The sequence below is a fragment of the Ceratotherium simum genome, chromosome 11, assembly GCF_057802395.1.
Source record: "Ceratotherium simum simum isolate JZ-2026a chromosome 11, ASM5780239v1, whole genome shotgun sequence".
NCBI lineage: Eukaryota > Metazoa > Chordata > Mammalia > Perissodactyla > Rhinocerotidae > Ceratotherium > Ceratotherium simum.
Genome location: NC_141910.1, coordinates 73,251,955 through 73,276,871, shown reverse-complemented (window position 1 = coordinate 73,276,871; position 24,917 = coordinate 73,251,955). Strand labels below are relative to the sequence as shown.

At 42.1% G+C, this 24,917-nt stretch overlaps 1 protein-coding gene across 1 annotated transcript; it reads left to right on the top strand.

The window, feature by feature from the left end:
* Nucleotides 1-1,250: 1,250 nt before the first annotated feature.
* Nucleotides 1,251-24,258, top strand: ALLC (allantoicase). Its single transcript, XM_004436443.3, has 11 exons — nucleotides 1,251-1,495; nucleotides 3,145-3,195; nucleotides 6,458-6,545; nucleotides 8,041-8,166; nucleotides 9,356-9,435; nucleotides 10,367-10,499; nucleotides 19,006-19,161; nucleotides 19,565-19,638; nucleotides 20,651-20,759; nucleotides 22,815-22,939; nucleotides 23,728-24,258. Exons 1-11 carry the CDS (start codon nucleotides 1,406-1,408, stop codon nucleotides 23,932-23,934), a joined length of 1,239 nt encoding a protein of 412 aa, XP_004436500.2. The 5' UTR covers nucleotides 1,251-1,405; the 3' UTR covers nucleotides 23,935-24,258.
* Nucleotides 24,259-24,917: the final 659 nt, after the last annotated feature.

The window sequence follows — 24,917 nt, the reverse complement described above, 5'->3', positions numbered from 1 at the left end:
TTTCAAGGTTCTGGATCTAATTTGAAGGCAGACGTGATTTTCCGACAGATTGGATGTGAAGTGTAAGGGAAAGAGGAGACGAATGAAAGACAACTGCAAGCCTTTTGCTTGAGTGGCTGGGCGGATGAGTCGCCACTGGCTGAGACGGGGAAGCCCGAGGGAGGAGCAGGGCTGGGAAGAGCAGGAGCTGAGTGTGGGACACGCCAGCCGTGGGACGCGATTAGATGTCAAAGGGGAGATATTTTGAGCTGGTGGCTGGAAATCCAGGAAGGCAATATGTATTTGGGATGATCAGCACATGGATGGTATGAAGAGCGTGGCTGAGCTCTCCAGAGGGACGAGTGCAGAGGAAGAGGAGAGTCAGGTAGCCCAGGACACTGCAGCCCGGGGAGGTCACCGGCAGAGGAGAATGGCAAGGAGCTGCCTCTCAGGCTGTAGTTATCACCAAATCACTCTGCAGAGACTGGTCCAAGTCACTTTCCTGAGAGCAGATCATGGGGTGCCTGTCTGTTTAAAAAAAAGTGTCCAATTCATAGGGAAGAATGTCTTTTTATGATTAATTATATTCCTGTGATTTCAAGGGAGAGCTGACAACGCCTCATGTCCATTGACCATTTGTATTTCTTCTTTTGTGAATATGAATAATTCTCAATGAGATATTAGTTTTTATGTAGTTTTCTCTTTTCACCATGAGGGGCAGAGAAAAAGGATGGGAACACAGGCTCACCCACTGGCTCAGGAGTGGGGCGACCTCGGCAGTCCTGACTCCTCCACTCTCCCTCGACGCCCCTCTCCATTTCTCACCTCTGCTTTCTCACCTCCAAAGTAAGGGTGCTGGGGAGTCAGATTCCATTAGATTAGCCTCCTGCTGATATGACAAGTGGTCCTGAATTCTGGATGGAGAAATCTCTGTGGCTCTGTGTGTGCGTCTGTGGGCATCTGTTTCCCACCGTGGTAGAAGCCCCATAGGTAGGGTGTGCATTCTCCTCTGTACCCCATTTCTAGCCAGGGCCTGTCACCTAGTTGTTCAATAAGTGTTTTTTGAATGGATCCAAGCACTATTAAAAGCAAATTATTCTTTTCTAAATTAAAATATTTTCCCCCTTTATATAACAAAATCTTGCATTTTGTGGCATTAGGCTGTGTATATTTTATTCTTAAATACTTCAGAAGGAAGCTGTGTTCTAATTCTCTCTATTTCTGTGCATTTGTTAAAGTCATCTGTAATTTAATCTGCAGGGATCCTTGAGCAGGAGGGCACCTGCCACATCCAGTTGACAGTGTTGTTCGGACGTCTGAAGCCTTGGTTTTGGAAGCCTGGACGAGGGCCTCGCTCACTCACACAGGCTCTGCCGCCCTCTGCACCGGAGGTTGACTGAGCCTGCCTTTCTCGTTGCCAGGAAGCATGGCGGACTCTCCCAGGGAGGGAAAGCTGGCCAGGGCTCCGGCCTTCATTCAGCTGACTGACATGGCGTGTGAGTCTATGGGAGGACAGGTAAGCGATCTCTCCCAACAAGAACAAGTTCTTAAGGTACCCGAGCTAAGGATCCAACTCACCACTGCTGAGAACCTAATCAGAAGGGCAGGAATCAGGCTGAAGTATTGGCCACCTGAGGAAGCCCATTACTGCAAAAGGCTTCCAAAGGATTTTTCTTAAATTGATGACAGTTATGATACAAGAGCAACGTGGCCTTAAGTTTAAAACAGAGACATTTTGCACCTATGAAAAGAATTCACTATCCCTCTGTGTGTTTTCTTATGGTATAGATCAGAGGTCCTCAAGCTCTAATATGAGAATCACCTGGAGAACTTGTTATACAGTGTGCAGGTGCTATGATACCAGTAATGTGCAGAGGCCCTAAAGTACCAGAACGTGCAAAGGCGCTAAGGTACCAGCAATATGCAAAAGCACTAAGGAACCAGCAATGTGCAAAGGCACTAAGGTACCAGCAATGTGCAAATGTGCTAAGGTACCAGTAATGTGCAGAGGCACTATGTATGGTACAGAAGGGAAAGATCTACATCTGCCCTCAAGAAGCTCACACTCTGCCAGGGAGACAGTCCAGATCAGAGCTGTCATCCAGGCAAGGACAGGGTGTTGTGGGAGCACGTCTACTCCAGCCGTGGGCAGGCGGGTGGGAAAGGGTTGGGAAGGACTATCCAGGTAAGTGATGCTCATGAGTCTTGAAGCGGGAGAGGGAGCTGTCAAGGCAAAGAAGGGTGAAGGGCATTTCAGACAGAAGATGCTGTGAAGGGAGCACGACATGCTCCAGTTGGGTTAGTGTTTCTGGAACACACCAGGTGTGTGTAGGGGGAGTCGGAGGCATGAGCCTGGAGAGGTAGGAAAGGCCTCAAGTGCCCTGGGAGGGTTGCTGCTGAGGAGCCATTGAAGGATCTGGAACAAGGGACGGACTCTAACAGTCCTGACAAATTCTCAGGGGGCAGTCAACCCCACACAGCAGCAACTCCCCGGCTCCCCTACCCTCAGCCGCCCAAACAGCCGGCAGCTCCAAAACAGTGCTATCCTCTCCATCTTTTAGGTTCTGGGCTGGAGTCAGAGGCCAGGGCACTGTGTCCCCTCCAGACTGCAGCTGTCACTGGGTCCCGGGTCAGGCAGGGTGACCAGCAGCCTGTTTTGCTTGGGAAAATGCGGTTTCCATCTGTTTTCTTGGTGTAATTACTAGCACCCCATCTCACTCTTGAAAACATCCTGCTTTGGATGACCAATCACCAGGCCAACTACCTGCAGGGCGTACTTTGGTGAGCTGGCAGAACCACGGGGTGACCCAGGGCGGTGTCTTTGTGCCACTGCTCTGTCTGTGAAAGAGGCACAGAGCCTAGGTCCTTGGTTCTTGAGAAGAGGAAGTTGGTTTATTTCCTTGCCAAGTGTAAGAAGTTGTCACGTTTGCATCCAGATGGTGAAGGAAATTAAGAATAAAGAGTGGGAAGGAAAGATTAAGAAGGAGGCAGGCAATGTCATGTAACATTTAAAAAGCATTGTGGCTTAATTGCATATTGTTTCTCTTCCCCTTGGCAATTCACGTTTTCTTTTTACTGCATCTTGTAATGTTTCACTAGGGAATGAAATAAAATGGTTTTTAATTTACGGTTATTTTATCTTTACTTCTTTCTTTATTTGTCTAGATTTTGTTTGCAACAGATGACTTTTTTGCTCCTGCAGAGAACCTCATAAAGGTATTGTAAATTGGCGTTCAGCAATGTAAGGTGCTGGCGTAGAGTGATGGATGCAGCCGTGTGAATTAAAATCTACCTGTATAATTGGGATGGGAGTCACGTGGTGTGTACCCGTGAATTAGCATATCAGAACAGGAGAAACATGTAGAAATCAGCATCAACTCATGCTAAGACATAGCAGAGACAGACGGGACCTGACACAGGAATTTGGGACCACATTGCTTTTGGGGAAACTCCTGAGATCCTCATATATTATTGCTCTTCTGTCTTACGTGGCGTTCCTAATCTGTGTTGGGAAGAAAACTGGTATACAACTTGAATTTTTTGGAAAATGTTTTACCTGCCTAATTTTAAAAGCGTAGGACATGCTTACTAAAAAAACACAAACAGAAAATACTAACAAATATCAGGAAGAAATGGAAGCTTTGCTGGAATCCTGCTACCTTGCACACCTGTGTGTGGGTCAGAATTCTTGCGAGTGGGGAGATGGACACAGGTGCACACAGAGTTGACGCCCACGCACAGTGAGTGTGACTGCAGCTCAGGGCCTCCGGCCTGGTGGGCAGCATGCCATCTTCCACCACGGTCAGTGGCCATCTGGATGCTCTGGTTCAATGTTACTCTGTGTGGACAGGACCTGCCCAGGTCCAGAGCATGTTGCAATATGACCCTCTGAGGGCATCTTGCATATATTAACTTATTCCTCAGAGAAAACGATAATAAAATGAGGAACAGAGATATTGGTTAACTTGTTCTAGGTCACACAGCTAGTAAATGTCAAAGTTCTCACCTTTTTGCTATATGTTCTATTTTTGAAAGATTTAAATGCATAGTACCTTGATCTAGCTAGTCCACAGATTTACATTATTTGCACAAGTAGGCAAAGATATATAGAAAATATTCATTCTGGTGTTGTTCAGAGAGGAAAAAATCAACCTAAATGTCCATCAATAGGGAACTAGTTAAAGAACCTATGGATCTCCCAGATATGGAATATTATGTAGCTACTAAAAAGAATGAGCCAGCTCTCCACACCCTGGCAAGGAGAGGTCCATGCATGTTGTATGTATGTATATAAAACATGTATATTGCATGTATAGAAAACATGACTGAAAGGATGCACATCGAACTGTGAAGGGTGGCTGTCTGTGAAGAGCTGGGCTTGGGAAGTGGGTGGGAGAGAGAAGGGGGCCTTATTTCCTATATTTTACACTTGAGTATGTATATATATGTACTATTATAGATATAAGTATCTATATTATATATATACTTGAGTATATATACCTACATACACTTGAGAATATATTATACATATGTATACATAGTCATATTTACAAATCACTTATAGGTAGTCATGCTTACAAATCGCTTTTACAAGTCTGGAAAAAAAGAATATTACAGATAAAGCTATAGGCTCTTTCACCACCAACTCCACTGCCAATCCACTCCTTCCCTTTATAGAATTAACACTATTGTAAGATTGGCATATTCTTCTAATATATTATGTAATTTTAAATAAATATATCCATATCCATATATAGAAAGAGTCCTGCTTTCTGTTTTTAAATTTGTGTACTATTATCATCAAGTACTTAACATTCTGCAACCATGCTTTCTCACTGGATGCTTGTGATGTCCATCCAGGCTGGTTCTTGGGGGTCTGGGTGATTCCTGAGCTGCTGGGTGGTAACCAACCAAATCCCTGGGCCTGTTTGACGTTTCCTGTTTAGGTCGATTACACTTTCACTGTGGTAAACATCCTTGCGCAGGTCTCTGTGCACCTGCAGGTTTTTCCCTGGGATTAGCCTTTGGTTTCTTTTCTTTAAGAACGTGTTTGCCATTGTGTGGCGAGTACCATTTTGTGACAGTCCTGTTTTCTCCTGCCACCAATTCAGTAGCTTCCCTCATGCTTTTTACATCAATCCAGTCACCACGGCAGCAGTCACAGCAACAACACACCTAAAATGACCTATCTGCCACCGAAGCTTCACTAAACACCAAAAAGCTTGAGGCCGAGAGGCCTGGGTGTAAGTGGGTGGTGCGCCCTCTTTCCTCTCTCTGGGTCAACACAGAGCTTCACAACTCCTTATGAACAAAGGACAGGCTGGAGTGTGGGTTGTCTTTAAGATGTGATTGGATTGTAATAACATTCAAAATGCCACCAACTTTGATATAATAATGCTGAACAGATCTTGGGGGCTTCCTAGGTGCCGGGCTCTGCTCTCAGCGCTCCAATGCTCACAGGGGCCTCAGGAGGAAGGCAGCACTGTTGTCATCTGTCTTTGACATGTGGGGAAACTGAGGCTCAAGAGCGCTGGCGGAGGACTTCGCCCTGGGCCCTCGCCTACGGGGCGCTGTGGCGCATGTGGCATCCTCGGCTGTGCCACGTGCAGCGGCTCTGTGGGCGCCCTGCCCAGGCCCCACCACCACGTCCATGACTTTGTCTTTCCTCTGCAGCTCCAGGGAGCTTTCCCGAAGCAGAAACATCAGGTCCTCCCTGCACCCGACTTGCTGTGAAAAGGGAAAATGTCCCCAAGCTTGGCCACCCACCAAGCACAGAACAATTTCTCAGTCTATACTATTCAAGGGGCTTTCACGGGTTTTATTTCAACTTCATAAGAATTCTGTGAGGGATGTATTCACCATCCTGTTCTTAAAGATGAGGCAGCAGGAACTCAGCCGTTTGTCTCAGGGCCCAATAAGTGGCTGAGCTGAGCCTCACACTGGCTTCTGCGCCTTCAGAGTCCTCTTTTCCCCAGGCGGGCGTGGAGAGCTCAGAGCACTGGGGTTTAAGCGGTCCGCTGGACCCCGAGCATCCGGCCTACTCTTCATATGACTTTGGATGAACACCTTGTTAAACAGTCTTTCCTGGGTTGCTTGGGAAATCTAACTGTCCTGTCTCATTTTGTCCCGGTGGCCTTTCAGTATGCCCCTAGGTTGTGCTTGGGAGTTGCACCATTTGTGGGGCCTGTGGAATTAATTGCGATGTGGTTTACCTGTTGCTATCAGGGGTTGATTCCGTGTACTGAGGTCCACAGAGTAGAATTTCTTTCTCTAAAGATGATACAAAGATAAGGAGGCATCCCTGATTTGGAACGGGTTACCTGTGTCTGAGGGTGGGGGCAGGGACTCCCCACTAAGGACTCCCCAAGAGTCCTGTTTGCGGGGCCCTTCTGTCTCTTTGGGGCAAAAATTAATATGTTGGAAGCCTAGGCTCCTGAGTGAATGTTAATTACTGATTTGTTGTACACCTTTGCTTTAGAGTGACAGCCCAAGTTTTAAAGAACATGAATATACTGAGTTTGGGAAATGGATGGATGGATGGCAGACCAGAAGGAAAAGGATTCCAGGTAATAAGATGATGACTCTGTGCATTCAATACTGCAAAGTTCAAAAACAGGGGCTGTTGGAAAGCCAGTGTTCGTTTGGGTCAGTTTTAACATGGGGCCCTTGGGATGCTCTGTCATCTCAGATGTTCCTTCTGAACATCAGGCTCTGAAAATTCAGGAAGGGGTAGCTGGAGAGCTGGTCGTCCATGCCCCACCAGGCAAAAAGGAGAGTGCAAACACTTTGTTAGGAAGATGAAAATATTCTGAGGGCTGTGGATGAAGGGGAGGAGCAGACACTCACTGAGCAATGTGGCAAACATTTGGTAAATGAATTTCCATTTGGTCTTCACCACTACTCTCTGAAGGAGGTGTTCTTACCCCCATTTAATTGCTATGTAAACAGGCTCACTAACTTAGCCCAGGTCACATAAATGGAAGATAAGCCAGGAATTGAACCAAGATCTGTCCTATGCCACTGTATATACTATCTTTAATGTCACCTTAAGATGCTACTTTTATTCATTGCTACTCATCAATTTCAATCAAAATACAGGTTTTAAAGTTGAAGAAATGCTTGTAAAAGCAAACTAATCCAGCATTAGGCTAATAACTGGATTTTTTTGCTATTGTCTTAAGTATTACATAAATATTGGATATTTCTAATTTTCTCTATTTCTATGGTACTCCAGACATTATTAGAGTCTAAAAATCTGGACGTTTTAAGGTGGGTCCATATCTGACTGCAAGTAACCAAGAACCACAAGTGACATACTGACTTCAAGAGATCTTAGACTCTAGCAGACGCAATGGAGGGTGTTCTGAGTGGGGGCACGGTAGGAATTCCCTAAGGCCCGAGATGACAACGAGCACAGTGTTTCCAGGAGACCCAGCTCTACACTGAACCTGCTGAGTTGGGCTACGTGTTGTCTACACCACACAGTCACATTCAAGCTTTTGGGAAGCTAATCTCATCTCTGATTCGCAGTTGAAGAAATGAGGCTCAGAGAGGCCAAACAGTTTGAGGAAGGCACACATAGGAAATGATCAATGTGGAATCAGAATCGGGTCTCTCTGAGTCCTAGGCCTATAGGTGTTCTGGCCCGACTAGAATTGAGGATTCATTGAGGAATGGTGGTCACATGTGGCCACATTAGGAGAGATCTTAAAGTCATAGCTGAGAATTAACCTGGGCATAATTTTCCGTGTTGGGAGGAGGGTGTTCCTGTCGTTTATTTTCGTTTCAGTTCTGTTCAATCACAGGATTCATCTGCTGAATTAAATCTAACGGGGCGGCTGGCCCCGTGGCTTAGCGGTTGAGTGCGCGTGCTCCACTGCTGGCAGCCCTGGTTCGGATCCTGGGCGCACACCGACGCACCGCACCGCTTCTCCGGTCATGCTGAGGCCACGTCCCACATACAGCAACTAGAAGGATGTGCAACTATGACGTACAACTATCTACTGGGGCTTTGGGGAAAAAAAAAATCTAACAGGGATTTTCTTGCGGTTTGTCTCGTAGGTCACGACTGGTGCATTGTCAGGCTGGGGATACAAGGGATTATCCGGGGCTTCGACGTGGACGTTTCTTACTTCGTGGGAGATCACCCTCCTCGAATGTCAATTCAAGCAGCATGCTTGGAAGAAGGTGCCTCGGAAACCACTGGCCCCAGAATAAGCACTGTGGGGTCGTGAAGCTCATTGGGCCCAGCCCCTGACTGTGCACTTTCCATCCAGATAGCTTCAGCAACTCGTCAAGGCCACTTCACCACCACAGAGCTTTAGAACTCAGTTCCCTACAGAGTGCTCTGTGATTTTTGATTTTTAGCTTAACAATGTTCTGTGGCCCAATTTAGATTTCATTATTCCCACACTCTTCAGGCCTCACCCAAAGGCACATCCTCATGTCCCTGTGAGGTTTGGTGAGCAGGCTGCTGGGTAGGGCGGCTGCCTGGATCTGGATGATGTGGATCCAGGTCTGAGCCAGCTGTGGGGCCAGCTGCAGCAGCTCCACATTCAGCTATCCCAGTGTGCGTAATGATGCATCAGCTACGGGGTTTTCAGAAAAGGTTCCCTTCTGTATTTTGGAATGCTGGACCATATGAATCATACAGGCTCTATAAGTTAAACCTGTGTTTTTATTCCTTTAATTGGCCTCATGTGATGTTGGTCCCAGAATTAATTTTTTAGAAATATGTATCATTATGTGTGTATACATACATGTACTTTGGGAAGATATATCAGGCCAATTGGCAAATTTATACTGAAAGTGCTGTGTGCACAGTACTGTATGAGGCTCTGTGGATATGAATGGAGCCTCCTCCTGAAAGACAGCTGGGTACCTGAAAAGTTAAATGATGATAGGTGAGTTGTTACTTTACAAGCGGGAAATAACCAGTGACAAATGGGTAAGATTCTTTCAGCAAGCCCGTGAGTTGCCTAAGTATCAATTTTAAGGATGCCATTGAGGGAAGTAGTTTCTTTGGGATTGACCTTGCAATATCCCGAACCTTTACTGATCCAACTTTTGAAAACTCTAGTCATGTGATGAATCTGCTGAAGTTTGACCTAACTTGAAAACAGTATTTACTATTTTGACAAGCGAATGCACTATCAAATGTATTGCACTACTTTTTGAAATTACTGTCAATACTTTAAATAATGAGGAACTTCAACGGGTGTGGTTATTACTTTGACCATCTGCTACTTTGACTTAAAGAATGATATCTTTAGTGTTATTTGGCAAAATGAAAATTACCATACGACCCACTGAGAGAGTGTCTTCTCTTTGATTTTTGAACTCGATCTGTAACCCTAAATGGTCATTCTGACTTCAGATAAACAACCAGAGATCCCACAGAGAGCACTCAGGACAGGAGCCGGGGCCACTCCAGAGGAGTTTGAAGCTATCGCTGAGGTAGGCCTCCAAAAAGAACTGGGTCTCGCCTGGATTGTCAGGACAGCATGCCTGGCGACGCAAGGGGGTTCTTTGGGACACTCGGCCCTGGCACGCCTCACCTCATTTACTTGCCCGGTGCAACTTCTCGGGTGTTTCATGAGCGGTTCATACAACCCCCGTATGAGGAAAGGACATGGTCGTGCGAGACTTAGAGCAGTGCTTCTCACAGGGCTGTCCGCTCACTGGCACCCACCTGCAAATTGCTGCTGGCCCCTGATGAGATAAATACAGAAACTGACAGCAACAGTTTAAAGACTCTCTATAGCAATTTGACAAAGTAACTTTATGTCTGATGAATTTACTAAAATAAACAGTTTGGGCTTGTGTTTTGGTACACTCTTGTTTTTTAAGTTTATTTATGTAGTAAGTAATTTACACTGTGTTTTACAAAAGTGTCGGTCCATAGCAGACTGGGAAATGAATAACAACAAACAGGTCCTTCAGTTTGAGAAGCACTTATCTAGAGAAAATTGTTGCAAGGTTCAGACCAACCAATTTACCTGAGATCTCGCGGTCCATGGGGCTATTCCTAGTTTTTATTTGAATGTTCACATCACACTCAGGTCTCTTCTTTCTAAGAATCCTCAAGGTGAAGGCATTTGGAGGGATCTCAGATCTTGTCCTTCATTCCCGACCCTCCCTTCCCACCCACTGCCACCATCACTCAGTGGCTATTTTGATCAGGGTGAAAAATTACAGGCCTTGAGTCATTTATTATGAAAACTGGGACTTGATCTTTATTAGTATTTGTGTTAAAATGTTGCATTAGGCATCCATCATTAATTTTTATTCCAAAGTATCTCTACCCTGTAAACCCCACCTGGGCACTAGGATGAGAGAGTTTATTGTTCCCTGGAGCCGTTGCTAACATTTTTATATTTATTGCTAGTTCAAGTCCGACGACTGGGATTACTTGGTTCCCATGACAGAGCTTAAACCAGGAAAGCCTGATTCCAGCCACAACTATTTTCCTATCAATTCCCAGCAGAGATGGACTCATATAAGACTCAACATTTACCCAGGTAAATATGACATGGACCCATCTCCAGTCTATGGTTTCTTTACTTAAGGTTGGCATATTTAAAAAATATAAAATGAAATCACGCTTTCCTTCTTGGTCACTGACCTCTCTAGCATTTTAGGATTATAATTTGCCCTGTTGGTGCTCTAGGAAATTCTTGTTTTAACCCATCCATCCATAGGTAGTTATTGAAAAACTGTCAAGTAAGTTAGAATGTGATGGAACTAAGTTGTATTAGATTAGATAGCTCTTAAAAATTTCTATTTCACAGATATATTAGCAGTTGAAGTGGTACATAAAAATGACCCTCATTTTATTTTATTTAACAGCTTTATTGTAAAATAATTCACATAATGTACAATTTAACCATTTGAAGTGTACAATTCAATGGTTTATAGTATACGTAAGTATATGGCTTAAAGTCTATGTAAATATATAGTGCAACCATCACAGTCAATTTTAGAACATTTTCATCACCTCAAAAAGAAATCCTATACCCTTTAGCTATCAACCCTCATCTCCTCCAGCCCTAAGCAACCACTAATCTACTTTCTGTCTTGATAGATTTGACTGTTCTGGACCTTTCATATAAATGGTCTTTTGTGACTGGCTTCTTTGACTTAGCATAATGTTTTCAAGGCTCATCCATGTTGTAGGATTTATCAGTACTTCATTCCTTTTTATGGCTGAATAATATTCCATTGTATGGACAGACCACATTGTTTATCCATTTATCAGCTGATAGACATTTGGGTTGTTTCTACCTGTTGGCTACTTATGAATAATGCTGCTTATAAACATTCCTACACAAGTTTTTATGTGGACATATGTTTTCATTTGGGTATATATCTAGGATTGGAACTGCTGTGTCGTATGATAACTATGTTTTTAATTGTTTGAGGAAATATCAGACTGTTTTCCAAAATGGCTGCATCATTTTACATTCCCACAGCAGTGTATGAGGGTTCAGATTTCTTCACATCCTCTCCAGCATTTGTTATTATCTGACTGTTTGATTACAGCTACCCTAGAGGATGTGAAGTGGTGTCTCATTATGGTTTTGATTTGCATTTCCCTGATGACTAATGATGATGAGCATCTTTTCAGTTGCTTACTTGGCTATTTGTGTATTTTCTTTGAAAAAATGTCTATTCAGATCTTTTGCCAATTCTTAAATTGGGTTTTTGTCTTTTATTATTGAGTTGGAAGAATTATTTATGTATTCTAAATACAAATCCTCTATCAGATGTATGATTTGCAAATATTTTCTCCCCTTCTGTGGGATGTCCTTTCACTTCTTTTGAAGCACAACAGTTCTAAATTTTGATGAAGTTCAACTATGTATTTTTTTCTTTTGTTGCTCGTGTGTTTGGAGTCATATCTAGGAAATCATTGCCAATCCAAGGTCATGAAGAATTAATACCCATATGTTTTCTTCTAAGAGTTTTATCTTTTTAGCTCTTATTAGGTCTTTTGATAAATTTTTGTATATGGTGTGAGGCAGGACTCAATTTCTTCCTTTTGCATGTAGATATCAGTTGTCCAAGAACCATTTGTTGAAAAGACTCTTCTTTCCCAATTGAATGACTTTGGAACACTTGTCAAAAATTAGTTGATCAACAGACATATGGGTTTATTTCTGGACTCTCAGTTCTATGTGTCTATCGTTACTCCAGCCCCTTACTGTCTTGACTAGTGTTGCTTTGTAGTAAGTTTTGAAATCAGAAGGTGTGAGTCTTCCAAATTTGTTCTTTTTCAAGATTGTTTTGGTTATTTGAAGTCCTTTACAATTTCATATGCAATTTTATACTTTGGAATCAGCTTGTAAATTTCTACAAAAAAGCCAGCTTAGATTCTGATAGAGATTGCATTAAATCTGTAGATCAATTTGGGGAGTATTGCCATCTTAACATATTGTCTTCCAATCCATGAACATGGGATGTTTTCCCATTTATTTACATCTCCTTTAATTTCTTTCTGCAATATTTTATAGTTTTCAGAGTATACATTTTGTACTTCTTTTATTAAATTAATTCCTATACCTTTTATTCTTTTTGATACTATTATAAATGGAATTGTTTTCTTAATTTCATTTTTGGAATGCTCATTATGAGTGTTTAGAAAGACAATTGATTTTTGAATATTAATCTTGTATCCTACAGATTTGCTGAACTTGTTTATTAGTACTAATGGATTTTTAGTGGAATCCTTAGGATTTCTATATACAAGATCATAATATCTGTGAGTAGAGATAGGTTTTCTTGTTCCTTTCTAATCTAGATGCCATCTATCTATCTATCTATCTATCTATCTATCTATCTATCTACCTACCTACCTACCTATCTCTCCATCCTAATTGTCCTGGCTAGAATATCCAGTGCATTGTTGAATAGGAGTAGCAAGAGCAGAATCCTTGTCTTGTTCCTGATTTTAGAGGGAAAGCATTCAGTCTTTCACCATTAAGTATGGCGTTAGCCGTGGGTTTCATAGATGCCCCTAACAGGTTACAGATTTCCCTTCTATTCCTAATTTTTCGAGTGTGTTTGTCATGAAAGGGTGTTGGATTTTGTTCAATACTTTTTCTTTGTCTGAGATGATCATGTGGTTTTATAAAATGTCTTACCTTCTATTGGTACAGTGTATTACATTAATTGAGTTTCAGATGTAAAAGTTGAATTCCTGGGATAAATCCCACTTAGTCACGGTGTATAATTTTTTAAAATGTGTTTCTTGGATTTGGTTTGCCAGTGTTTCGTTGAGGGTTTTTGTGTCCATATTCATCAGAGATATTTGCCTGTAGTTTTCTTTTCTTGTGATGTCTTTGTCTGGTTTTGGTATCAGAGTAATACTGGCCTCATGGAATGAGTTGGGAAGTGTTTCCTTCTGTTCTATTTTTTGGAAGAGTTTGTAAAGAACTGATATTTAAATTTTTTGTTTACTAACTCAATATATTTACTTGATATAAGTCTATTCAGATTGTCTATTTCTTCTTGAGTCAGTTTCAGTAGTTTGTGTCTTCTAGGAATTTGTCCATTTCAACTAACTTCTTGGTATATAGTTGTTCTTTTGTAATCCTTTTTATTTCTGTAAGGTCAGTAGGAATGTCCTCTCTTATATTTCTGATTTTAATAATTTGACTCTTCTCTCTCTTTTTTCTTGGTCAATCTACCTAAAGGTTTGCTAATTTTGTTAATCTCTTCAAAGAACCAGCTTTCAGTTTCATTGATATTCTCTATTATTTCATTAATTTCCACTCTAATCTTTATTATTTCCTTCCTTCTGCTTGCTTTAGGTTTAGTTTGCTCTTTTTTTCTAGGGTCCTAAGGTGAAGGTTCTTATTTTTTAATATGGGCATTTACAGCTATAAATTTCCCTTTAAGCACTGCTTACTGCATACCATATGTTTCGGTATGTTATATCTTCATTTTCATTCATCTCAAAGTATGTTCTATTTTACTTTTTGATTTCTTCTTTGATCTAATGGTTATTTGGAGTGTGTTTAATTTTTACATATTGGTGAGTTTCCCAAATTTCTTTCTCATTGATTTCTAATTTCATTCCATTGTGATTAGAGAACATATTTTATATTATTTCAATCCATTTGTTTTATGACCTCCTATAAGGCCTATCCTGGAGAATGTTCCATGTGCACTTGAGAAGAATGTATATTCTGCTGTTGTTGGGTGGAGTGTTCTACAAGTCAACTAGGTATAGTTAGTGTACAGTGTTGTTCAAGCCTTCTATCTCCTTGTTGATCTTTTGTCTAGTTGTTCTATCCGTTATTGAAAGTGGAGTATTGAAGTCTCCAACTATTATTGTTGTCTATTTCTCCTTTCATTTCTGACAGTTTTTCCTTTATGTATTTTGGTGCTATGTTATTCGGTGCATATATGTTTATAGTTATTATATCTTCCTGATGGATTGATCCTTTTATCATTATATAATGTCCCTCTTAATCTCTAGTAACTTATTTTTGGTGAAGAAGACTGACCCTGAGCTAACATCTGTTGCCAATTTTCCTCTTTTTGGTGAGGAAGATTGGCCCTGAGCTAACATCTGTGCCCATCTTCCTCCATTTCGTATGTGGGATGCCGCCACAGCATGGTTTGATGAGCGGTGCATCGGTCCATGCCCAGGACCTGAACTTGTGAACCCCGGGCAGCCAAAGCAGATCACTTGAACTTAACCACTATGCCACCAGCTTGGCCCCAACATTTTTTGTTTTAAAGTCTATTTTGTCTATTATTAGGAAAGGCACTCCAGCTTGTTTGTGGTTGCTGTTTGCATGATATAATTTTTTCCATACTATTCTTCATCCGGTTGGACTATTTCTGGCTTTCGACTGTTTAATGCATTCATAATTGTTATTTTATAGTAGTATTTACATCTACCATTTTACTTTTTTTTTCTTTTTTTTTTGTGAGGAAGATTAGCCCTGAGATAACATCCCATGCCAATCCTCCTCTTTTTGCTGAGGAAGATTGGTCCTGGGCTAACATCTGTGCCCATCTTCCTATACTTTACAGGGGATGCCACCACAGCATGGCTTGACAAGCAGTGCATCGGTGCGTCCCTGGGATCTGAACCCGCATACCCCAGGCTGCCAAAGCAGAGCATGCACACTCAACTGCTATGCCACCGGGCCGGCCTCCATTTTACTTTTTGTTTTCCATGTCTTGTGTTTTTTTGTTCCTCTTTTCCTCCTTACTTCTCTTTTGAATTAATTGAATATTTTGTAAGTAGCACTTTAATTTCTTTAATGATTTTTTTCATTATTTTATTGTTATTTCTTTTTAGAAACATTACTCATATAGCTGTATTTCCTTTTCCCCCTTTGGTGGCATTATTGTTATACAAAGTACATATATAAATGTTACAAACTCAACAATACATTTTTACAATTATTTATATAATTTTATATCTTCTAAAGAAGCTGAGAGAAGAAAGGAGAACAAGTATATACTTATATTTATTTAAGGTTTGTCATATTAATCTTCCCATTTATCATTTATGGTTTTCTTCGTTTATGCCTGTGAATTTGAGTTACCATATGTAGTTGTTTCCTTAACCCAATACAGCTGTGCTCCCAACAACCACTTCTGTGCTGTTTCTGGTAAATATATTACACATAAATTACTTTTATTTATATTATAAGCCCCAAAGTACACTACATACATATGATTTTATACTATTGTTTTTTTTTTAAGTCACTTCAGAGAATAAGGGGGAGGAAATATGTATTTATACTGTCTCTTATAATAATTACATAATCACCTTTACAGGTGCTCTTTGTTTCTTCATGTTGAGCTCCTGGCTGTATTATTCTAGTGAAGTCCATTTCACTCTCACAGTGTGAAGCTTCTCTGTTGCCCCTTGGGGAGGTGCAGCCTTGGGTATGCCCCCAGTGACCCTGGGATAATGGTTTTGGCAGAACTCTCTGACCGTCTCTTTCCCTAACCATACCCACAATTAGCTCCACTAATTGCCATCTGATTGCTCTATTTTTTCAACAAAGCCCTGGGCATAAATTGCTCCACATACCAATCCAATTAAATTTGGGTTCCTTTGAAGTGACAGTTTTTGAAGTCAGTGTTTGAGATTTGTTCTGATCCCAGAAGAGCTTCTCTGAGCTCTTTCCCTGTTCTTTCCAGCAAACCGTCTGGCTTACAATTTATACTACAGTCTTATAGTTTATTTATCTCTCTAATGAATCTACCAGTCTCCCTTAATAGCTTTTGACCACAACTTCCATTGTTTTTGAGAGAACCCTTAGGCTTTAACTTCTCCATACTCTGTTGCACATGAAGTCAGTTCATTAGGAAGAGATTTGGAGCTCCCTATTCTATGACTCACTTCTTCCCCTGGGCAAAATCTCTGAGCCCTGGCTCTGGAGCTGGGGGTGGGGACAATGGCACACTTCTCTCTGAGTGACACCCTTGCTTTAGGAGCTGTGTCCTCAGTGGAGGGGGGGCAGTAGCCTCAGGTCTTCTTGGCTTGTCTCTTTCATTGTGGAAACTCTGCCTTATGAACTGAGACGTGGTGATCATGGCCCCAGTACCTCAGTGGGGCAGTGCCCAAGGTAGAGCCCCAGTCCCATGAGTGGGGGCTGAGTTGAAGAAAAGAGCCCCCTCTTCTCAACCACGCTCCCCTGGGACTTAGCCTCGGCAACAGGCAGGTGGGGCAGAATGATGTCCTGCCCTTTCCAGGAAGAAAGCCCCGGGAAGCTGGGAGCTGGGGGAGAGGAAGCCCTGTGTTCTTGGCTGTACCTGTCTGGAGTGGGAGCAGGGAGTGAAGGTGCTGACCTGTTCAAATACCACAGATTCTCACTGTTCTTACTGAGTTTTAGCAGATTTCCTTGAATAAATGTTGCTTCATTTGCTGTATGCCCTTAGGACTCTTTCCAGAGACTTCAACTGGTTGATTCTTTTCTATTTTCCCCCAGTTTCACTGGGGAGTGGGTTAGCAGAGCTCCTCATGCTGTTATGCCAGAAGTAGATCTCTTGATCTTCATTTTAGATGCAATTTATTTCTGGTTATCATGCTTTAAAGGAAGACACCAACATGTAAAGATCTGAACACATGTTTACTGATATTGATCGCTCATTGAAACGATCTATTCTAAAACCAATGGAAACAACTGAATGGGCAAAGTCAACAAGAGAGATTTAGGCCTTTTTCCATTTGTTAGTTCAACACTTATGGTGTAGCTGCCTTGAGCTAGGACTGAGCACTGGCCATGTAATCATTTCCCAGATGATGAGTAGGGCAGAGCTAACAGAATGTAAGCTTCATAAAGACAGAGGTCATGTGCCCGGCTGTCATTTGTGTACCCCCAGTACCTAGCACAGCTTGGGGAGCAGAGTAGAGGCTCAGTAATCATCTGTTGTTAGATTGACTTGACAGAGTCCTTGCCCTTATGAAGTGAACAACCCAGGTGGGGAGAAAGACAAGTAAAAATAACTGCAAAATAGTGATAAGTGTTATAACAAAAGTGTTCAGGTAAAGCCCTGAGAAGTTTCTATTTGGCAATTTTTGATTAACCAAAATAGCAACTTCATATGCTCAACCCAGTTTGTCCAGAGCTTAGGAGTTGAGGGGGTGTCTGAAAAAAGTCACGATGGAAGACCCGCTTTGCGGGATCGGATCTTGAGGTTCCCTGCGCACATTCAAGTTCTTTTTAAATTGGTCAGCATCAGCTGATGGAAGGGAGGGGGGCACTGTCTGTACGCAGATTTCTCCTCATGTCTCAGCAGCATCCTTAAGTGCTCCTGAGGATTTCATGTAGGGTCCAAGTATAAGAGGGAAGTAGGAAGTAGGAAGACCTGGATGGGACATATGGGGTGGGAATGGGGTTGCTTTAAATGAGATGCCCTCAGAGCATCAAGAGGCATTTCTGATATTCCTTGATGGTTTTGATTAAAAGTGAGGTTGGATACTAACTCTGTAGAGAAGAATCTTATTTTTTAAAATATAAAATCAGCTTTACATTCAATAAACAAATATCTTCTATACCATTATGGCAGATCGTACTATTCAATGAACCAGAACCATGGTTCTCAGAGTCCAGCACTGCTGAGTGACTCCCTCTAGGATATTTTCTAGGGTTTTACGCCAAGGCACCCTGGTTTTATTTATTGAAAATATCAAGACTTCCACTGTTCTAATAAATTTTCTTCAGATCACTCAGTTTCACCAAATTGTTCATGTAAAAATATACAGGGCTTGGTTTCAGTAGAATACTTTGGTTAACGATTTAGAGCTTCCCTATAAAGAAAGCTTGGCTTCCACCTTCTGGAAAGTAATATTCAAACACATAAAAAATTTACTTTATTAAAATCAGATAATGTGAATTGATCTTGGTAGATCTTGCTGTGGTTCTCAGCAGCTATTTGATTGTGTGACTATTATCGTTTGTGATCTCAAGATTTAGAATTGCTAATTTCTGGCACCAAACATTATATCTCTGATGAATTTCCCAATTGCTTTGACCTTCCTGAAGTTATTAATTCAGTAAAAAAACGTGGGCACCTATGTACCAGGGCCTCCTCTAGGTAGAGATGACACAGAAGCAAACAGGAAAGCAACTGTTCTGGCCTTCAAAGACTTTATATTCTGTTTTTGGGAGACTTATATCAGCAGGGACTAAAATAAAACAAGGTAATTTCAGGCTGTGATTAGAGCTGTGGAGTAAATATCCAGATGATAAAACTTAACCTGGTGAATTAGGCGGGGGCCAGGCAGAGCAGGAAGGAGAGAACATTAGAGAGTGAGAGGAAGGCCTTTCTGAGCCCACGACACTTAAGTTGAGATCTAAGCACAACAAATAGTCTTTTGGAGAGCTGGAAAAGTTGTTCCAGGACAAGGGAATGGCAAGTGCAAAGGCCCTGGGGCCGTGGGCTTGGTGTATTTGAGAAACAGAGCAGGCAGATGTGGAGGGCTTTGTAGTTTATGATCTGCACACAGTCACTTTCCAAGTAAGAAATAACTCAGGCATCTTTCTTTTTCAGATGGCGGAATTGCACGTCTTAGGGTATATGGTACTGGACAAAAAGACTGGGCAATGACTGACCCCAAAGAACCACTAGACCTAGTGACCATCGCTTATGGGGGTGCCTGTGTAGGATTTAGCAACGCACATTTTGGGCACCCGAACAATATGATAGGTGAGACGATGTTCTAGGAGCTGGCTTTTATTTGGGACATCTGGGCACCAGCATTTAACACCCAATATGGTACGAATGATTTAAGAGGAAGGTGCCATCCTCAAAGTGTGGGAGTGGATGAGATTAATCATCCACGTATTGGATCTGATGCATTTACAACATGAAGTAAATCAATAGCAATTTTCCTTCCTAATTTTTCCTTAAGCAGTTGCTATAAAAGGAAAAGTAAAATTTACTAACCCTATGGTTGTATATGAATTTACTGAAACATTAACTTTAGTGAAAATAGTTTATGTGGCAATGTTTAGGTGCATGAGATCTGTAATCTAATTACACCAGCATTCATTCTCACATTTAAAATAACATCATGTGATAGCCTGTTAAATGATGTTCTTTTTGGTAGGAGTCGGGCAGGCAAAGTCTATGGCAGATGGTTGGGAAACTGCAAGAAGGCTGGACAGGCCCCCAATATTGGAGGTAAGAAGTTAAAAACAACTGTGGTTTAAGGTTTTAAAAAAATGAAGTTTTGTTTTTTTTTAAATTTTACGTCAATTTTACATCTTATTTTAGAAAACTCTTAAGCATCGTTCTAAAAGCCTATTACTTCTTCACGTTTTCCAAATTCCCTCTGCTTCGCTGTGATATCAGGGCAGAGACCCGGAAGGCCAACCACACTGGTTACTGTCAGCTACTCTAACGCAGCTCTGGAAGATCCCTCTGCTTCTTTAAGAAAGAAACAGATATGCAACTTCATGATATAAAACCCATGAGTGAACTTATCGGTCGATCTGGAGAAAAAACACAAGTTTAATCATTTTTAATATCTGTGTATCCCCAGATGAGACCACGTATGTGAACTTGTGACAATCGAGACTCTAGAGATGGCTTGGCTGTTTAATGTGGCTAGTAATTAACTTGAGATAAGGGAGTCAAAACGAAAGCAAAATGAAACAGAACACCTTTCAATTTGTAAATCCCACTGAAAATTTAGTTGTAAACACCTCCTTTTTGGGTTAGTTTTCATGTCACCCAACACTTCCAGATATAAATGAATACATGCTCCTTCCTAGAGACTAAGGTTTGCAGGCAGTTCATAAACTGGTATTGATTTCACCAAGAACATATCTACTTTGAAAGGTCAAAACAAACAGATTAGCGGACCGATGGGCTGGGTTAGGTACAGATCCTGTTGTGTATAGCATTCTACGTGAATTTATAGTTGATATAGAAAATCGTATTAGAAATTTATAAAAATTTACCAAGTACCCAATCAACTCATGAGTCATCGTGAGGCATTTAAGGAGTGGTAGCAGAGGAAATTTATACAAAAAGTAATTTACAAATCAGGCCATAGGTAACCCTCTTATAGTAAGGAATAAGAGAGATGATGTAAGTAGATGTCATTTTTCACCCGCTGGTTTTCAGGATTGGTTTCTTGAATGACACCAAGTTGGCTTAACGTTTTTTCTTTTTCCTTTTTGAATTCCAGAATGATGAGAACGGCATTCTCCTTCTACCGGGCTGTGAATGGGCAGTTTTCCGATTGGCACATCCTGGAGTAATAACTCAAATTGAAATCGATACTAAATATTTTAAAGGTAGGTGTAAAGCCATGAGGAAATGCGTAACAATCAGTGTGCTGGTTATAAAGCTAGCGCGGTCCTGTGGGGTGGGACTCAGGACAGTGGGCTGTGGGCCTGGCTTTCCACTTGCCAGCTGTGCGATTTTGAGCAAGTTACTTTAACTCTTTGTTAAAGAGTCTCCCGCTTTATAAAACGTCAGAGGTGAACTGGATGAACACTAAATTCATATGAGATTCTATGATGCTGTAAGGCTCTTTACTACAGAGGCTCTGAATCCCTTCTGGAAAAAGCCTATGAAATACTCCTTGGTTAGGTCATGAGAAGAACTGGATGGGGGCATCTTCTTATAGGGAGGGGTCTTGAGCATGTTGATTGGGGGGGACCATTTCTTCTCCAGCCTGGATTTAGAAGGCAGTGATCTATACATTTTTAAAATCATGCACTTCCATAGTAAAAAAATAATTGGATAAGCACCCATGATATTCTATATCTACTTTCTTATGCAGTATATATGTGTCATTATATTAAGAAAGTTCAAGAGAAGTTACTAAACTTTTATAATTGTTAGATGAAAGTTTGATAAGTACTGGATTGAGTGTCTCATGACTGATCAGCCATCTCTGAATAAACATGGCAGTTTATATTCATATTTCAGATGCCTGATTTTTAAACATTTTGTGAATCATTGGGATTTCACCCAATTATTAACTGTTATGTCAAGGGACAATATATATATATATTTAAGGCGAGTTTCATCATCATTGGTAGTGGATGTAAATGAACTATCTCAAGAAGTCTTGATAATTTTAACTTATATTTGGAAGACTATATTTTAGATCTGATTAGCTGGTCACTGTTTTCACTTTTCAACATGGCTGATGAAGAGCTCATCCTGAGCATCAGAAGAAGTGTCAGGGCTGCTGTTTTCTTATTGTTCAAGGATGCTTGCATTTCTAGTAGTATCTTTAATCCATGCTTCTCTTCATGAACAGTTTAAAATCACTTGTTTACTTTTGCGAGGGTAGTTTAGTTAAAACCAGGTAACAACCAGTAAATCCTCGTAACCAGGGACCCCAAACTGAAATGTGCCACGAATATACTGCTGTTAGCTCCTTAAGATATCTCCCTACAACATGATCATGGTCAGGGGAATGAGGGAGCATGTCAGTATCCCCTTCTAATATCAAAATGCAAAGCTGAATATATATATACATACACATGTGTGAACATATATTAAAGAAATAGAAATAGTTGCTCTAACGTTCTCCCCCTGCATCCTCTGGGTTTTCATGTGCACCCCAGGAGAGGGCTCATCTACCCTGGAGACGGTTGTTTTACGAGGTGAGCCGGAGGGGGCCTGAGAGCAATGAGCATCCTCTTCTGTCAGGGTTTGTGGTCAGCCACTCCTCTTCTGTTGATCTTAAAGTCTTGGGGAGCCCCTATAGAAGTTCTCCTCACAAAAAGTGTGGGGCCCTTCCACTAAGGTCCTCTAACCCCACGGGGCACACGAGTCCAATGAAATCCCAAAGAGACAAGAGAAACTCAGGACTATATTTTCACCTAGAAAACACTCAGAGATCCTTGAACACAGTGCGTCTGATAGGTGCTAAGCACCGGGTAACTTACTCAGCATTTCTTCTTTTTATTGTCACGTTACAAAATACGATGCCATCAGGAAAATATTTTCCGGCTTCGTAATAATTTCACATGAGCCACAGAGCAGTATGCAAGTAACTAAATCTACAATCTAGGAAGCTTTTCAAATACATTAAACTTGCAAAGTAAAATGCCATACATTCAAACTCAAATGCGCCAGCCCATTAATATGTCGGACTTTTCTGATTCCTCTGAAAAACAAACACCATGTATTTCACGAGGCAATCCAGTTCCATCACAAACCTGCATGTTCCTTTTCTCACATACTTCATACCTGTGCTTTTGCTTAGAAAGAACAATGATTTGTTCTTTGCTGCGTTTTTGATCCGATTTAAAAAGTCTGATATCCTATAAACCAAACTGGACTGGGTGCAAAGGGAGTGGAGAGAGTCACTCTGCATTTTGTTCTCCTAGGCAATTCTCCTGACAGCTGTAAGCTGGATGGTTGTATCCTGACAGCTCAGGAAGAAGAAGACATGATCAGGCAGAAGTGGGATCTTCCCAGCCACAGGTGGAAGCCACTGCTTCCAGTCACCAAGGTGAGCGTGGGGCAGCATCCGCGGGCGCCGTGCTGGCGGGCCCTCCACCTGTGCGGCTTCACTCAGATTGGCTTCCCAAGGGTTATGATACAGCTCCAAACTTCTGCTCGGTTTAACTAGGTTAACTTAAATCATACCTGTGCATGTATATAATAAAAAGATAGGCTCTATTTTTGCATACTTTTGAATGTCTAACAATCAAATTTTGTTTTAAACCATCATGTGCAAAAGATATATATAGTTATGAGTTATTTAACAACAGGGATGCACTCTGAGAAATGCATCGTTTGGTGATTTCTTCATTGTGCGAACATCACAGAGCGTACTTACCCAGACCTGGACAGTATAGCCGACTACACGCCTAGGCTCTATGGTACTAATCTATGGGACCACCAGCATATATGCGGTCTGTCTAGCACATTTAAAGCTATAATGGTGTGTCTACTCAGGTGGACACTGAGATGGTCCAGAAGCATTTTCTTTTCCCAGTAGGAGGGAAGTCATTTGCAGGTCAGAGTGGGGGGTGCCGGCTGCTCCCATGTAAGGATGGGTGTCGGCCTCTGGGAGACACCAACATGCCTGCTTCTTTCTTTCTCACATCAGCTTGTCCACTTACTTAACTATTAAAAACAACAAACATCACGGGGATCTGAGTATTCACGTCAGTATTATCTGGGCATCCTTTCCCTACTAGCAGATCTCTAGAGGGGCTGCGTCGGGTGAGTCAGCCCATCTGGGCCACGTACACTGCGTTATTACAGAGACCGCTACGTCTGCCTCTCTTTCAGCTATCTCCGGACGAAAGTCACTCGTTTGACAGCCTAACCCTGGAGCTCCAGGACGTCATCACTCACGTGAGGTTCACCATCACTCCGGACGGGGGCGTGAGCCGCCTCCGACTCAAGGGATTCCCCAGCTCCATCTGCCTCCTGCGCCCCCGGGAGAGGCCCATGATGAGGTTCTCCGTTAAGCTGGGGTTCAAAGCGAACCTATAACCCCACACAAAACCGTGTGTTGGTTACATAATTACTCATACTCTTCTTTTGAAGTATTTTGAACACCTGAAGCTTAAGAAGCTTCTAGCAATTAATCTGTTTAAGATCACTATAATTCCTGGTGACTTAATAAAGTGGTCCCTCTCGCACGTTGATATCTGTATTTAACGTTGCTATGAAGTGTTTGCTAGTTTAAAAATTGACTGTGACTGTGAATGGGAGGTGGTTTCTTAAAGAATTCCATTTTTTTTTATAGTATCACGCTTCCATACCTTCTGTATGTAGATTCAGCAGGTAACACATAGCCTACTGTCTTTAAAAGTTTAAGCCCATCAAAACGATTGGAAAAATGTATTTCTAGAATCATTCATTGTCCAGCTCAAGAGGACTGGCCTATCTTTACCTAGAATAGGGAATGACTTTCCCAAGGACATACAGCCCCTTGAGTTGTTCTTCCCCCAAATAAAGGTGCATTCTGAATGTTAACCTTTGATACACCATGTGCTAGCTGCGCCTAGTAACCCAGTTTCTCACATGCTCTGAATGGTTCCAGACAATTCCTCCTCCATGCAGTTTTGATTGCCAAGGTGGTCCTGATGCCCCCTCCTCCAGTCCACGACCCAATCTTTTCTGCATAGGAAGGTGGCAAGTGTAGTGGGAGGGTTTGCAGTGGGTACCTACCTGGTGGATCCTCCGCAATCTCCCATTCCTGCCACGTTTGCAGGAGCGACTGTCTCCTTTCCTTTCCTTTCCCTGAGCTCTGCTGCCTTCACCTGTCCGGGTTCTCTTGCTGCCCCTCACCTGTCCTAGCTCTCCCTCCTCACCTGTCCTGGCTCTCTGATGCCCCGTTACCTGTCCGGCTCCGCTGCCCCTCTCCCGGGCGGCCGGCGGCGGGCTGTGGTCACAATCGCCGACTGGCGTCAACACAGGTGGGGAGTGCCAGGGGCCCGTCTGGGCAGCTGCATTCCCGCGCCCCTCGCCCT